This window comes from Bos mutus, chromosome 21 (assembly GCF_027580195.1).
Source record: "Bos mutus isolate GX-2022 chromosome 21, NWIPB_WYAK_1.1, whole genome shotgun sequence".
In the NCBI taxonomy this organism is placed as follows: domain Eukaryota; kingdom Metazoa; phylum Chordata; class Mammalia; order Artiodactyla; family Bovidae; genus Bos; species Bos mutus.
The window spans coordinates 20,960,830-20,977,880 of NC_091637.1; the positions used below are offsets into that span (position 1 = coordinate 20,960,830).

Genomic DNA, 17,051 nt, shown 5'->3' on the forward strand with positions numbered 1-17,051 from the left:
AGTCCTGTTTTCCTATTTGTTTTTTATTCTCTTGTGAAATATAAATTAAAAGTCAAGAGTATATAAACAATGCATATTAATTGATTTTTTAAAGTTTTTTTTAAATGTAGACCATTTTAAGTCTTTATTGAAATTGTTACAATATTGCTTTTGTTTTATGTTTTGGTTTTTCAGCCACTAGGCATGTGGGATCTTAGCGCCCTGACCAGAGATAGAACCCAACCCCCTGCTTTGGAAGGTGAAGTTTTAACCATTGGACCACTAGGAAGTTAAAGAATTACAATTCTATGATTAAAAGAATATTTGTGCTTAGCATCCAGCTTAAGAAATAGAAAAGAAACTGAGCCTCCCTCCTCCCCATTCCAATTAACCTCTACTTAGAATTTTGTATTAATAAATCCTTTGCTTTTCATGACGGTTTGTGCTTATTGCTTAAGCAATATAGTATTTGGTATTGTCTGTTTTAATCTGTATTGTCTTTTGACACTTACTATATGTATTTTCTGCATCTTATTTTTCACTCTCAATATTGAGTTATTGAGGCCTATCTGTGTTAATACATACAACTGTAGTTTATTCATTTGTCCTGATGTATTCAAGAATTCCACTGTGTGAATTTACCATATTTGCTGGAGGTGGGGCCACTAAATCTGAATTTTAAACAAGCACCTCAGGAGGAGGAATGCAAGTGGTTTTTGACTCCTGCTTTGAGAAATACTCTCAGAGGTTGAGGCCAAGCTATTACTTTTTAGTCTCCCAGTCTCTACCTCTACCTTTTAATTCCATTTAAACTGCTTGTCTCCCACTTTCCAACAATATTTCTCTTCTTCTTTTTTTTTGGCTGTGCTGGGTCCTCACACGCAGACTCTGTAGTTTCGGTTGTAGGCTTGGTTGCAGGCCCTGCAGCATGTGGAATCTTAGTTCCCTGACCAAGGATCAAACCTGCATCCCCTGCATTGGAAGGTGAATTCTTTATCACTGGACCAACCAGGGAAGCCCCTCTTCACCTGCATAATTCTTATTCTTTGAATATCCTCATTAAACTATAAACTCCTCCAAGGCAAAGATGAGATCATTATCATTGTTGTTATCAGCATTTATAGAACACACACAACATACCAGGTACTGTGCATAGAGTTTTCTGTGTATCATCTCATTAATCCTCATCGACCCCATAAAGAAGGCTTATCCCCATTTTACAGGTAAAGAAATAAGGATCAGAGAGAGTAACTTGCCCAAGTGTAACAGCTTTTTAAATGTGGAATTCTTCCACTGTTTTGTCTTTATACCTCTAGTATCTGGTATAGGACTTGGTGTATCAGTTCAGTTCAGTTGCTCAGTCAGTCACGGACTGCAGCACGCCAAGCCTCCCTGTCCATCACTAACTCCCGGAGTCTACTCAAACTCATGTCCATTGAGTCGGTGATGCCATCCAACCATCTCATCTTCTGTCATCCCTTCTCCTCCCGCCTTCAATCTTTCCCAGCACCAGGGTCTTTTCAAATGAGTCAGCTTTTCTCATCAGGTGGCCAAAGTCTGGAGTTTCAGCTTCAACATCAGTCCTTCTAATGAATACTCAGGACTGATCTCCTTTAGGATGGACTGGTTGGATCTCCTTGCAGTCCAAGAGACTCTCAAGAGTCTTTTCCAACACCACAGTTCAAAAGCATCAATTTTTTGGTGCTCAGCTTTCTTTATAGGCCAACTCTCACATCCATACATGACCCCTGGAAAAACCATAGCCTTGACTAGACAGACCTTTGCTGGCAAACTAACATCTCTGCTTTTTAATATGCTGTCTAGGTTGGTCATAACTTTCCTTCCAAGGAGTATCTTTTCATTTCATGGCTGTAGTCACCATCTGCAGTGATTTTGGACCCCCCAAAAATAAAGTCTGCCACTGTTTCCATTGTTTTCCTATCTATTTGCCATGAAGTGATGGGACCAGATGCCATGATCTTAGTTTTCTGAATGTTGAGCTTTAAGCCAACTTTTTCACTCTCCTCTTTCACTTTCATCAAGAGGCTCTTTAGTTCTTCTTCACTTTTTGCCGTAAGGGTGGTATCATCTGCATATCTGAGGTTATTGATACTTGGTGTATAGCACTCAATAAATGTTTGTGTGTGTTTTTTTTAGTTGAACTGAAGGGAAAAATAATTGAGAACAGATGGAAAACAGGAGCTAGGAACAAGATTTGGGATGCCAGATGATTACAGGGGTGAATTCTGGGGAGTGAGGTTGTGGGAAGGAATGAGGAAAAGTCGAGGCGTTTTCTTTTCTTCTTCTTCTTTTTTTTTTAACTGTGGGTGCTTCTGTACTGTTTGGAGAATTTTACAAAAAGCACATGGTGCTTTTACAATTAAAAAGGTGGGGGGCAGTGTGGAGACAAGTTCTGTGACTCAGCATCAGCAAAATATAGGAAAGAGGGGGAAAGAGAAATCTAAGCCAAAGGTATTGTGGAGATGAGAAGCTCAATTAAAAGAGCCTGGACATGATAGCCCTGAGAATATGATACATATTAATGGAAGTTTGACAAAAAGGAGAGTGGTTAAGAATCCACCTTGCAAGGCAGGTAACACAGGTTTGATCCTTGGTTGAGGAACTAAGATCCCACATGCTGATGAGCTACTGAGCCCCTGCACCACAACTAGAGAGAATCTGTGTGCCAGATCAAAAGATTCCCATGAGCCAATGAAGATTCCTTGTGCTGCAACTATTTATTTGGTTTCGACACAGCCAAATAAATAAAATATTTTTTTTAAATATAGTGAGTCTCCACAGACATAGAATACAAAATTTTTTTAAAAGGTTGGGGAGGAAAGGAATGTGACAGTAAGGTTTAGGAAGAATTCTTTTGAGGTAGAAAGAAGGTTTAACGGTCTTGCCTTTTTGTTCTGTTTCTCCCAATGCCTGCCACAGTGCTTGGTGATTAACAGTCATTTATTGGAGAGCTTCTATGGGCCAGACACTAAGCCCTTGATGTCATGCATTGGAGCAATGCCTTTCATTTTTCCCTCTGGAATGTGACTTACACATAGCTGCCCAATCAAACTGCCTCAAACACTGATCATGCCTCTCCTCGATTGGAAAACCATCACTGAGAACAGACACTCCTTTCCCCCAGAGAATAACATCCACAGCCAGTTTGGCAACTAAGAGCCTCCCTGGTGTAACTCTCACTCACCTGTCCCTCTTCATCCCACACCGCCGCTTTTCCAGCACGAGTTCCTTGCCTATGAGCATGCCTCCATGAATTCATCCAGTGAATGTTGACTGAGCACCTAGTACCTGCCAGGCACTGTTTTAGGTGCCAGGGAAAGAATGGCATGTAGGAGAAATGGCTCCCTCCTACCATGATGTTTACCAAAACAAGTACACAGGAAAAGATCAGACAGGTATAAGGACTTTGATGAAAATAAAATAGGATATGGGACTTCCCTGGTTATTTAACATATTGATTGTGTCTGACTTAGAACAATGCTTGGATAGATAAGATAAACGAAGATGATGTGCTCTTATAGTACCATGAAAGGACTGTAAAACCACTCCCAGCTAATGGGAATGTAATTTCCTCTCCTGTTTTCAGGCCTGGGTCAAGAAATACTGAGTTGTCCAAAATTTCCCTTCAGGTTTTACTGTAACATCTTACAGAAAAACCTGAACGAACTCTTTGGCCAACCCGGTATTAATTGGCAACTTAGCAAGTCCATCCCTAAGGAATCACTCAGGTGTTTGCTGAGCTCTTTAGCACACACCTTTCTGGAGAACGTAGTCAAACTGGAGGGGTGTAAGCAGGAGAAAAACATCAGAGGCCATTAGAAAAAATTTATTCTGAGATTCATGCATTTATAAATGTCCTGTCAGAGCAGAGTCTCTCACTGAAAGGCATTTAAAATCTAAGGCATGTCTCGTACACAGGGTTATTGTTACCATCTTTCTAAATTCCATATATATGTGTTAGTATACTGTATTGGTGTTTTTCTTTCTGGCTTATTTCACTCTGTATAATAGGCTCCAGTTTCATCCACCTCATTAGAACTGATTCAAATGAATTCTTTTTAATGGCTGAGTAATACTCCATTGTGTATAGTACCACAGCTTTCTTATCCATTCATCTGCTGATGGACATCTAGGTTGCTTCCATGTCCTGGCTATTATAAACAGTGCTGCGATGAACATTGGGGTACACGTGTCTCTTTCCCTTCTGGTTTCCTCAGTGTGTATGCCCAGCAGTGGGATTGCTGGATCATAAGGCAGTTCTATTTCCAGTTTTTTAAGGACTCTCCACACTGTTCTCCATAGTGGCTGTACTAGTTTGCATTCCCACCAACAGTGTAAGAGGGTTCCCTTTTCTCCACACCCTCTCCAGCATTTATTGCTTGTAGACTTTTGGATCGCAAAGAGACACTGAGGTATAGAACAGTCTTATGGACTCTGTTGGAGAGGGAGAGGGTGGGAAGATTTGGGAGAATGGCATTGAAACATGTATAATATCATGTATGAAATGAGTTGCCAGTCCAGGTTCAATGCACAATACTGGATGCTTGGGGCTGGTGCACTGGGACGCCCCAGAGGGATGGTATGGGGAGGGAGGAGGGAGGAGGGTTCAGGATGGGGAACACATGTATACCTGTGGCGGATTCATTTTGATATTTGGCAAAACTAATACAATATTGTAAAGTTTAAAAATAAAATAAAATTTTAAAAAATTAAAAAAAATAATAAAATCTAAGGCATGGAGGCCAACATTTATATAATGATATTAAGAAGAAATCAAAGGGGTTCTAATCAAGCAACTCTTGTTCCTATACCAGCTGTACCTCAGGGAAACCAAATAGTTGATTGGGGGAGTTCTCTTTACTGAAGTAGTTCAGCTAATAGATGAAGAAGGATGACAGATATAAAAGCATTTGGCAAACCCAAGTGAAATAACGGCTTATCAATGGTCGCCAGCTTCATAAGAAGAGACTAAACCAGGTACTAGGTGCCTCCTGACAGAAGTGCATAAGATCACTCTGGAGTATTATTGCCCATATTATTGTTGTTTATTCGCTTAGTCATGTTGTACTCTTTGCAACCCCATGGACTAGAGCCCACCAGACTCCTCTGTTCTCTGTTCTCTCTCGATATTTGCTCAAATTCATATCCATTGACTTGGTGATGATATCCAACCATCTCATCCTCTGCCTCCCCCTTCTCCTCTTGCCTTCAATCTTTCCCAGCATCAGAATCTTTTTATTTCCCAGGCAACAATATTGGAGAGGGTTGCCATTTCCTTCTCCAGGGGATCTTAATAACCCAGGGATTGATCTCAAATCTCCTGCATTGGCAGGCAGATTGTTTACCACTGAGCTACTGGGAAAGCCCATTCTTGCCCTCCCCTTCCCTAAATCTGAATCTGATCATGTTTACAGATCCAGTTACCAACATTAGGAGAGCAGAGGATGGAGGAGCATATTAAAGGATCCCATAGGTTGGAATTAGCAAAATATACCACTGTAGACACTTAAAGGACAAGTTTTTTTGTTTTGTTTTTTTTTTCCCCAACAAATGAAATATAAGGAAAGGAGAGAGAGAAGAGGGAGGGCTTCTGTAAGGAACATATCAACCAACTGAAGGCAAAGATCTTATCTGGATTTTGATTCAAACAAACTGAAAAATAAAAACAGGGATTTCCCTGCCGGTCCAGGGGTTAGGACTCTGCCCAGGTTCAATCCCTGGTCAGGGAACTGAGATCCTGAAACCCATGCAGCATGACCAAAAGGCATGTAAATTAAAAATAGAAAAAAACATAAGATAATTAGGGAAATGTGAACACTGACTGCAGTATTTGTATTAGTATTTGGAGTATTACAAAATCCTGTTAAATTTTTGTAGGAACAATAATAGTACTGTGGCTGCCTTTAGTAGAAGAGCCATCTTTTAAAGCTGTGGTTCTCACACTTGGGCTTGCATAATAATCACCTGGAGGGCTTATTAAAACACATATTGTAGGACTTTCTTTGTAGTCCAGTGGTTAAGACTTTGCCTTCCAATGCAGGAAACACAGGCTGGATCCGTGGTCAGGGAGCAAAGATCCCACTGGCCTTGGGACAAGAAAACCAAAATTAAAAAACAAAAAAACAAAAAAACAGAAGCAACATTGTAACAAATTCAATAAAGACTTTTTAAAAAATGGTCCACATTAAAAAAAATATTTGAAAAAGTTTTTAAAAATAAAACACATATTGTTAAGTCCCACCCCTAGCTTCCAATTCAGTAAGTCTGGAATGGGGACTTAGAACTTGCATTTCTAACAAGTTCCCAGATGATGATAATGCTGCTGGTCAGGGATCACATTTTAGGAACTTACAGCACTGAATTAACCAGATTTTTTTCCCATTCAATTATCTATTTTTTAATACTTCCAGTTCAGTTTAGTCACTCAGTCATGTCTGATTCTTTGCAACCCCATGAACTGCAGCACACCAGGCTTCCCTGTACACCACCAACTCCCAGAGCTTGCTCAAACTCATGTCCATTGAGTCGGTGATGCCATCCAACTTTCTTATCTTCTGTTGTCCCCTTCTCCTCCTGCCTTCAATCTTTCCCAGCATCAGGGTCTTTTCCAATGAGTCAGTTCTTCACATCAGGTGGCCAAATTGGAGTTTTAGCTTCAGCATCAGTCCTTCCAAAGAATATTCAAGACTGATTTCCCTGAGGATTGACTGGTTTTTTGCAGAGTTCCAAAGAATAGCAAGGAGAGATAAGAAACCTTCCTCCGTGATCATGCAAAGAAATAGAGGAAAACAAAAGAATGGGAAAGACTAGAGATCTCTTCAAGAAAACTGGGGATACCAAGGGAATATTTCATGCAAAGATGGGCACAATAAAGGACAGAAAAATTTTAATACTTTTTATTTATTTGGCTGTACCAGCTCTTCATTGAGGCATGCAGAATCTTTAGTTGTGGCATTTGAATGCTTAGTTTCTGCAGGTGGGATCTAGTTCCCTGACCAAGGACAGAACCTGGGCCCCCTGCATTGGAAGCACAGAGTCTCAGCCACTGGACCACCAGGGAAGTCCCTCTGATCAATTATCTATTAAAGAAGGTGTATAGGTCATCAGCTGAGTTCTATCCCCTGTTACAGCACTCAGATGGCACTCCATATAATGGAAGAGGACTAGTGTTCCAAGGTTGATATATTAGTCTGTACTGACACAGAAAAGCTTGAAAGAAAAACCTTCAGTCTCCCACCTTTCTCTCCAGAGTGTTCAACACCCAACTCCCTCCTTACCCACTTACATATGCCATTGAGGATCAAGGAGCCCAGCATGGGACCCTGTAAAGCTGTTGGGAACTTAGCCTACCTCCCTGCATCATCTCCAATTTCAGAGTGGTTTGATGGACATAATATGGTTCCTTCAGTCCTGTGGTGCCTCGGAGATGCTCTAACAAATCCCAGAGCTGGTCTGTTCCATGTTGTGGAAGAGGAGACCTGCAGACAGATTCTGGCTTTTCTGTGAGTTAATTACATGACCCATAATGAGTCATTTAGGGCTTCCCTAGTGGCTCAGTGGTAAAGAATCTGCCGGCAATGCAAGCAATCTGGTTTGGATCCCTGGGTCAAGAAGATCCCCTGGAGGAGGAAATGGCAACCCACTCCAGTATTCTTGCCTGGAGAATCCCATGAACAGAGGAGCCTGGTGGCCTACAGTCCCATGGAGTCGAAAAGAGTTGGACAGGACCAAAGGGACTTAGCGCACACGCAATGATAAGATGACTACATTTATCTCACTTCTCTTTTAGTAACCAGGCATCAACCATGAAACTCACATTTCTCTATGAGTCAGTCAAAAACACTGAAGGAATGCCTTTTGTGTTTAGAACACTGGACCCTCTAGGTTTATCCTGGCCATGAAAAAACAGAAAAAGAGAAAAGATTAAGGCCTGACATGAGCTACAAATGCTCAGCTTTTCTCTATTTGGAGCACTTTGAAATAATAGCAGTGGGACTTCCCTGGTGGTCCAGTGGTTGAAACTCCGGGTCGGGAAGATCTTCTGGAGAAGGAAATGGCAGTCCACTCCAGTATTCTTGCCTGGAAAATCCAATGGACAGAGGAGCTGGCGGGCTGCAGTCCCTGGAGTTGCAAAGAGTTGGACATGACTGAGCGACTGAGCATGCACACAGGGCATTAAGGTTCCACGTGCCTTGCAGCGCAGCCAAGACAAAAACAGAAACAAAGATAACAGCGATGGAAATTTGGAAGGGAGGAAAAGAAGCATTTCAGACTATTTCCTACATCAGGTGAGTGTTCTGATGGCACAAAAGGTGTGCTTTCTGCCGGAAGCTCTTGTCGCATTCACTGCAGTGAAAGGGTTTCTCTCCTGTGTGCGTTCTCTGGTGTGTGAGGAAATGGGAACGCTGATTGAAGGTTTTGCTACACTCAGGGCAGCGATAGGGTCTGTCTCCCAAGTGGATCCGCTGGTGGGTGATGAAGTGGGAGCTCTGGTTGAAGCTCTTGCCGCACTCACCACATTTATAGGGTCTTTCTCCGGTGTGGATCCGCTGGTGCTTGACCAAGGCAGAGCTGTCGGCAAAGCCCTTCCCACAGCCGTCGCACTTAAAAGGCCTCTCGCCCGTGTGTGTCCTCTGGTGCGTGACCAGGTGTGAGCTCTGACTGAAACTCTTGTGGCAGTAAGGACAGCTGAAGGGCCTTTCTCCCGAGTGAGTGCTCATGTGGGCCACAAAATGAGAGCTATCTCGGAAGCCCTTCCCACACTCGGGGCACTTGAAGGGCCGCTCTCCCGTGTGGGTTCGCTGGTGCTTAATCAGATCTGAGCTCTGGCTGAAACTCTCCCCACAATCGCGACACCCGTAGGGCTTCACTCCTGTGTGGGTCCTCTGGTGGGTGATGAAATTGGAGCTGCGACTGAAGCTCTTGTGACACTGGAGGCACATGTAGGGCTTCTCCCCCGTGTGGGTTCTTTGGTGCACTGTGAGGTGCGGTTTCCGTGCAAAAGTCTTCCCACACTCGGGGCACTGGTGGGGTCTCTCGCCCGTGTGGGTTCTCTGGTGTTTGATGAGGGTCGAGCTGTCGCTGAATTTCTTCTCACACCTGTGGCACTGGTAGGGTTTCTCTCCTGTGTGTGTTCTGCGGTGGGTGACAAGGTCTGAACTCTGTTTGAAGCCTTTCCCGCACTCCATGCACTTATAGGGCCTCTCGCCAGTATGGGTTCTTGGTGCCTTATGAGATAGGAGCTCTGGTTAAAGCTTTTCCCACATTCCACACACACCAGCTTCTTTTCTATATATCCTTCCAGGAGCTTGTTTAATTCCTTCTCCTGTGAAAAGGGCCCCTGCTGACCCTCTCCCAGGAGGGTTCCATGCTGCCCTTCTAATTCAAGACCCCTCTCCCAGTTTCCTCCCCAACTAGGAGGAGGAGAAATATCTTTATTGGCCCCTTCTAAGGATGTTCCACATGGTTCTGCCGTTTCGGAAACGTCCTGATCGAGTTGTACCACCTGATTCTTAAATTCTGAAAAGTTAACAGAGTAACACAGGATGAAGTTATTACTTATCAGGAAAGGTCATCAGAAAGCAGCAAGAAAGAGTAAAATTAGTATTTTTGCTACAGACCACATTTAATCTGACTACTCTCATTCTGATTCCTAAAGAGTATATCCCTGGCGGCTCAGTGGTAAAGAATCCACCTGTCAATTCAGGAGATTCGGGATCAATCCCTGGGTCGGGAAGATCCCCTAGAGGAGGATATGGCAACCCACTCCAGTTTTCTTGCCTAGAGAATCCCATGTACAGAGGAGCCTGGCGGGCTACAGACTATGGGGTCGCAAAAGAGTCAGACATGACTTAGCAACTAACCATCAATCAGGAAAGATCAGCAGAAAGCAGCAAGAAGATTAAAATTAGTGTTTTTGCAACAGACAACATTTAGTCTGACTACTCTCATTTTGATTCCTGAAGAGTTCACTGAAGATCACTGAGCTTCCCATTCATGACATAAGGAATTCCCAAGCCCTTTTTATTTTAAGATGGTCCAATGAACCTTGAGGTGACCTTGATATCAAGAGTAAAACACATATTGTCAGAACTGGGCAACTTTTTTCAATGATGTTAGAGTCTAGACAAAAGTGAAATGTTTAATTTAAATGAAGACCTTATTTGGTCAATGACTGATGGTCCAGGAAGTCAAAGTACAACATCTAATAGCAAGAACAAAGTCTAGGGGAGGATTTCCCTGCTGGCTCAGTGGTGAAGAATTTGCCTGCCAATGCAGGGGATGCAGGTTCAATCCCTGGTCAGGGAAGATCCCAAAGTCTGCAGGACAACTAAGCCTGTGAACCACAACTACTGAGCCCACGAGCTCTGAAGCCTGCACATTGTAATAAGAGAAGCCACTGCAATGAGAAGCCCATGCACCGCAAGTAGAGAGTAACCCCTGCTCACCACAACTAGAGAAAGCCTGCATGAAGCAATGAAGACCCAGCACAGCCAAAAATAAATAATTTTTTTAAAAAGTCTAGGGTAGCATTCCAAATTCCTTAACTAAACAAGGGCTGAAATGTTAGACTTCCACGCACCAGGTAACACATCTCACCTGTGTGACTTTCCCTCAGGATCTTCCTTGCCTCAAAATTTTGCAGTGGTAGGACCCATGCCTCTTCTTTCCGCTCCAGCTGGGAGGTTACACTTGGTTTTGAAATCCTATAAGGAAGGTGAACACAGGATGTTAATTTCAGCCATCATATAAGGCTTGAGAAAATGCAATCCCCTCTTCTTCCCCAGGTACAGGAGACCACCCCAGGAAATTCTCATGTATGTTCGGTGGTCCAGTGGTTACAAATCTACCTGCCAATACGGGGGACACAGATTAGATCCCTGGTCTGTTTGGGGAACATTCCACATGCTGCGGGACAACTAAGCCAGTGCACCAGAACTACCGAGCCCTGGCTCCAGAGCCTGTGCTCTGCAGTGAGGAGCCACTGTAATGAGGAACCTGTGCACTGAACTAGAGGAGCCTGTGTGCAGCAACAGAGACCCAGTGCAGCCAAAAATAAATAAATAAAAATGAAAAGGGCAGCCATGATGTCGTGATAAAACAGGGTGATCTCCCTAAGAGGCTGAGAAAAAGCTCTTTGCTTCCCATTAAAAAAAAATCAGACTTGGGTGATAGAAACTCTAGAATAAGCACAATAACTCATCCCTCAAGGCACAAGGCTAAACTCATGTGGAGAGATAACTTTATCAAAACAAAGCTGCCATGACCTCACCCTTAGAAAGAATCAAGGAAGTTAACTATAATGTTTGGTTTTTAAATTTTCCCAGAAGGGCAGCAGTCAATATAACCATGAGAAAAAGACAAACACTTGTAGAGGAAAAAAAAAAAAAAAGGGACAAAGGACATGAATGGGCAATTCACAAAAGAAAATAAAGCAGTCTATAAATATGTGAAAAATTTTTAACTCATCATTAGCCAAAGAAATTCAAATTAAAACAATGACACACAGGGAATACAGTATAAAGGTAAAGAGGTGTAAACTCAAGAGTCTTATTGTCTGAATTTGAATCCTAACTATGTCTCTGACTAGATGTGTGACCTCAGGAAAGTTACTTAAACTCCTTGTGTCTCTGTTCTTCATCTATAAATTAGGGATAATGATAAAACCCACCTTAGGGCTTCCCTGGTGCCTCAGTGGTAAAGAATCCGATGCCAATGCAGGAGGCATGGGTTTGAATCCCTGGTCTGGGAGGATCCCACATGCCATGGAACTACTATGTCCTAAAAGTCACTAATACAGGGAACACAGGTTCAATTCCGGTTTGGGTGTTAGATCTCACATGCTGAGGGGCAACTAAGCCCACAACTACTGAGCCTGTACTCTAGGGCCCGGGAGTACTCTAGGGTCCACGTGCCATGATTACTGAAGCCCGAGCGCCCAAGAGCTCATGCTCTGTAACAAGAGAAGCCACTGCAATGAGAAGCCCTTGCACTGCAACTAGAAAATAGTCTGTGCAGCAACAAAGACCCAGCACAGCCAAAAATAAATAAATTTAATTAAAAAGACCTACCTTACAGAGTTGTCATGAGGATTAAATGATTAAGTCCTCAATAAATGTTAGCTATCACTATTATTTTACCTACATTCTTAGATTACGATACCCCGCATGATAGATAGAATATGAAGAAATAGATACTTCATATAATGCTAACAGGAATAAATAAATTGATTCAGTCTTTTTGGAAGACATTTGGCAAAAATACCAAATATCTTAGAAATGTATCTATTCTCAAACCCAGAAATTTCTAGAGAGTCTAAAGAAGTGAACAAAAGTAAACAAACAAAAAAGGACATTGTGCAAAAAATATACATATTAGCTAACTGTTAACTAATTATTTCAATAAACAAGACTTTAAAAAAGACAATAAGTTAAGACAGCCTCATCACAATACTGGTGAAAATTTAAAATGACCCAAATAGCTCCCAACAAAGAAATAATTTCATTTGATTGAGCCATCCAAAATTGCCAGTTTATAGGTTAAAAATAGTCCAAAAACAGTCACATGTATGGTTCAATTTAATGTAATTACTGTATTCCATACAATAAAATACTAAGTAGTTACTTTAAGTAATGTACAGATACTATTGTCAAAATATATTCACAGTACCTTGTGTAAGAAAGTAAGATATACCACTGAATATTCAGTATGATCCCAATCATTTTTATGTTCTTTTTTTTTTAATTGTATATATGCTTAGGAAAATGGCTGGAAGGGTCATAACTCTTCATAGATGACTTTTGTTTTCATTTTGCTTATCTTTTCCTTTAGTGAATATATATTATTTGTGTAATAGATATCAAGTAAAGCAGAAAGAACCCGGGTTTGATCCCTAGGTTGGGAAGATCCCCTGGAGAAGGAAATGGCAACCCACTCCAGTATCTTGCCTGGAGAATCCTATGGATGGAGGAACCTGGTAGCTTACAGTCCATGGGGTAGCAAAGAGTGGGACACAACTGAGCGATTTCACTTTCACTTTCACTTCCAAAGCAGAAAGGAGGAGAGACATCCCAGAAAGAAGGTGATCCAGTGTTTAAGAATCCGTGCTTCCACCACAAGGGACGTGAGTTTGATTCCTGGTTAGGGATTTAAGATCTTGGGTACCCACTCCAGTGTTCTTGCCTGGAGAATCCCAGGGACGGAGGAGCCTGGTGGGCTGCCGTCTATGGGGTCGCACAGAGTCAGACACGACTGAAGCGACTTAGCAGCAGCAGCAGCAGTGCCTCATGGTACAGCCCCCAAAAAAGGCAGAATTCCCATGGTATTTTAGAAAGAGCACTAGAGGGGTCAGTTTGTTTGTTTAAGTGATGGGAAAAAAACTCTGGGGAGAGCACCTTCCCTTTTCCACAAAGACCTGGGTTGGGCTCACTTTTGCCACTTAACTTTAAGTCTCAGGGTCCTCAGCTGGAAAAGGGGAATGAAAATACATATATCAAAGGGTTATGGTAAGATATCAATCAGAAAAATATCAAAGAAATCTGAAAACCACTAAGTGCCATAAAAATAGAAGTCATTCTTTTTCTGCCAGCGAGGTGACAATTACTCTCACAGAGAGCTGCAGCTCTAAGAGACCAACATCCCCACCACTTAGATCTGGGCCCTCTCAAAGTGACTAAGATAAAGGGACTTCCCTGGTGGTCCTATGGTTAGGACTCCAAGATCCATTGCGTGGGGGCATGGGTTCAATCGCTGGTCAGGAAACTAAAATCCCACCAGCCACTCAGCACAACCAAAAAATTTAAAAATTATATTAATAAAACTAAGATGAAGGAAAATTGCATCCTTACCCTTTGAGAGCCCATTCTTGTATCTGTGCTGGGTGGTATCCCTGAAGAGGACTCTCTAAACAGTGTCCAGGTAACCCACTTGTCCCTGAAGTCCCCAGCCACATCATTGAGGGTCATCAGTTCCTAAAGCAAGAGATCTCAGTATGCATCAAGAGTTCTCTAGACATTCGCACCATTATCTCAAAACCAAAAGACAGCCACCACTACACCCAAACAAAAACCCCCTCAACCAGAACAGCTCTGAGGTAAATGCTGAAAAAAGTCTGTAAAGTCAAAGCTATGGTTTTTTCATTAGTCACGTACGGATGTGAGAGTTGGACCATAAAGGGGCTGAGTGCTGAAGAATTGATGATTTCAAATTATGGTGCTGGAGAAGACTCTTGAGAGTCCTTTGGACAGCAAGGAGATCAGACCAGTCAATCCTAAAGGAAATCAACCCTGAATATTCACTGGAAGGACTGATGTTGAAGCTAAAGCTCCAATATTTTGACCACCTGATGCAAAGAGCCAACTCATTGGAAAAGAGTCTGATGCTGGGAAAGATTGAAGGCAGGAGGAGAAGGGGCCAGCAGAGCATGACATGGTTAGATAGCGTCAACAACTCAATGGACATGAATCTGAGCAAATTCAGGGAGATACTGGAGGTCAGGGAAGCCTGGCATGCTACGGTCCATGGGGTTGCAAAGAGTTGGACACAACTTAGAGACTGAACAACAACAATAACAAATACTGTCAACAATAGAAGGGATGCTCTTCTTTTCTGTTTTTACATAATCATTCCTGTGGCCAAATTTCTCATCACAAAGTGAGGACTGGGCCTCCAAACACATCTGTAGAACCCTCACTCTTTTGAAGACATGACTGTTTTGAGGAAGAAATTGTCCACAATGGACAAGAAAAACGGAGGTGAGTATGTGGGTATAACTCGATTTCTGGAAAGCACTGGATTCTCTCCAACGACATTTTCCTCAGCTAGGAGATTTCGGACTTAATTAGACTTAGATTAGTTATGAGAAAGGCTAACTTTTCTTGTCTTGTAGATTTAGTATCAATTTCAAGAGCTAAACTGGGCAGAAGTCCAAAGGGAACTGTCCTAGGTATCATTCTATTTCAAGGTTTAATGCAGTCAGAAGTGGGACTCAAAAGACACGGATTGAAAAAAACAACATGGATAAACTGTAAAATTAAGTGAAATTTAATGGGGATAAGCATAAAACAGAATATTTGAGGGATGAAAACAATCATTAAGACATTAACAAAATCAACATCAGTATCATGAAGAAATAAATTACTTGGGGGGGCAGGCTACTGAATGAATCATTAAGTCATTCAGTAATCAATATGCTGTAAGGCAGTAGGAGTCACAAAAAATATATAAGATAATGTTGGGTTTTTTGTTCATTTTTCCACTTAAAGAGTTTTTAATAGAAACAAATACAAGTTAGCAAGCTGAATCTGCTACAAAGAATTCTGCGTTTCAGTAGAGAATGGACTAGACTGGGGTGAGGAAGTCTGACACTTTTTCATGTTTTGTCTTACCTGTCACAGCACCTGGTACTACTAGAACACACAAACACTTTTCCTGGGAACACTGATGCATTTATAGACATTGCTACTGGCCACTTAGAATGTACTGGGAATACATGTCATCTCTCTGGTTTAAAACCTTAATAAAAAAAAAAAATGTCATTAGGATGCGAACACTGTCATGAGCCTGAGCAAACATTTTATTTCTACATCCATTACAGACCCACAGCAGGGCCCCCCTGCAAGAGACAGCGGGATGGAGAACTCTTAGGGTTAGACAAACGGTGTTTCCCACCCAGTGTGTTGCCCCCTGTACAGGTGACCTCAGGTGACCTCAAAGGCCCTAGAGCCTGTGGTGCTGTGACTAAGTGCCACTGTGAGAAGCACTAGTTGGTTCACTGGGTTTATTAATAGGAACATGACCGTATGGCTAGGACCGAGACCCATTCTCCTCCCTCGCGGTGCTGCAGGCCCTAATCTGGGTGCAGCGATCAGAGGGTCACAAAGCTAAACTGAAACCAGAAGACTATCACCGAGGAGCAAAAAAAGAAAGAAAGAAAGAAAAAAAGACTAAGAGGATGAGCTATCCCGACGCCGGCAGAGAAAAGTGCAGCCACCTCTCCCACTCCTCAGCAAGACCCGTGGGCTCTGAAAAGCGAACGCAGGGACCCGGCAGGGACAACCTCGGGGCGCTGGGCGAGCCCCATCCACGCCCCTGAGCAGCTCCGAGGCTGCAGCCGCCGTCTCCTTCCCCGGATCACTCACCGCCCCCGGGCCCAGCCCCGGATGGAACACCGAGCGAGGGTCCTCCACCGCCGAGCCGCAGCCGGCCCGCTACGCCGCGGCGGTTCTGCCCAGAACCCGACCGGGATTCGTGACAGGGCTGTGGGGACACAGGTGGGATGCCCGGCAAGGCAGCCAGCAGCCGGAAAACACCGCCCCCGTCCTCTTGCCATTGGCCTCTCAGCTTTTAGGCCGAGAAGTCTTCCCCGTCCATAGGCTGAGAGAGATTTCAATCACCGCGGAGCCTTTTGGGAAATGTAGTTCTGAGCGAGCCCTCAAAGGCTTGGGAGTCCTGGAAAGCCGCGTTCCCAGCGGTGACAAGTATACTAAACCCAGTTCCCGAGCTACCTGGTCGCTAGGACCGCCTCTTCGGAGCTGAGAAGGGGATCCAAGGACTATAATCAGAGAGGGATCTGAAGATGCGAACCTCCGGGCCTCACCTGACTGGCGCAGAGCAGCCCGGTACCAAACACGGCATCTCCCGCGCTCTGCCACCTAGCCTTCCAGAGAGAGGAGCAGCTCGGCGCTACGACCTTGGGGTGCAGCCTCCTCTGCCGGGTCCCCGCCCTAACCCGGGGCGGCCAGAGCCTGAATGGTGTGTCCCGTCGCCAAGTTCCGGGCCAACTCAGACTGGACATAACAGACCTCAGTCAGGAGCCGTTAAGTGGAAAACAGACTTTCTGCTTTCCTCTATTAGCAGCACAATTCTAAGGCGAATCTCCTTTCCATTATAGCCAGAGGAAACCTGCGAGAGCGTCAAGTATTCTAGGAAATGTGGTATTGGGTTCCAAACTGTGGAGATTCCTGGATCTTACCTGAGAACCAGTGTTCACTTGGGGGCCAGTGTAGAGGGTGTGTGGGGGAGGCGGGGACTACCTAAAAAATAATGAAAGC

General features: G+C 43.4%; 1 protein-coding gene across 1 annotated transcript; it reads right to left on the bottom strand.

The window, feature by feature from the left end:
* Positions 1 to 6,092: 6,092 nt before the first annotated feature.
* Positions 6,093 to 16,307, bottom strand: ZNF774 (zinc finger protein 774). The gene is given in 6 exon segments (XM_070358331.1): positions 6,093 to 9,223; positions 9,226 to 9,519; positions 10,600 to 10,706; positions 13,848 to 13,970; positions 15,387 to 15,513; positions 16,140 to 16,307. Coding segments are annotated over 4 exon segments (1,452 nt in total). The 5' UTR covers positions 13,955 to 13,970; positions 15,387 to 15,513; positions 16,140 to 16,307; the 3' UTR covers positions 6,093 to 8,279.
* Positions 16,308 to 17,051: the final 744 nt, after the last annotated feature.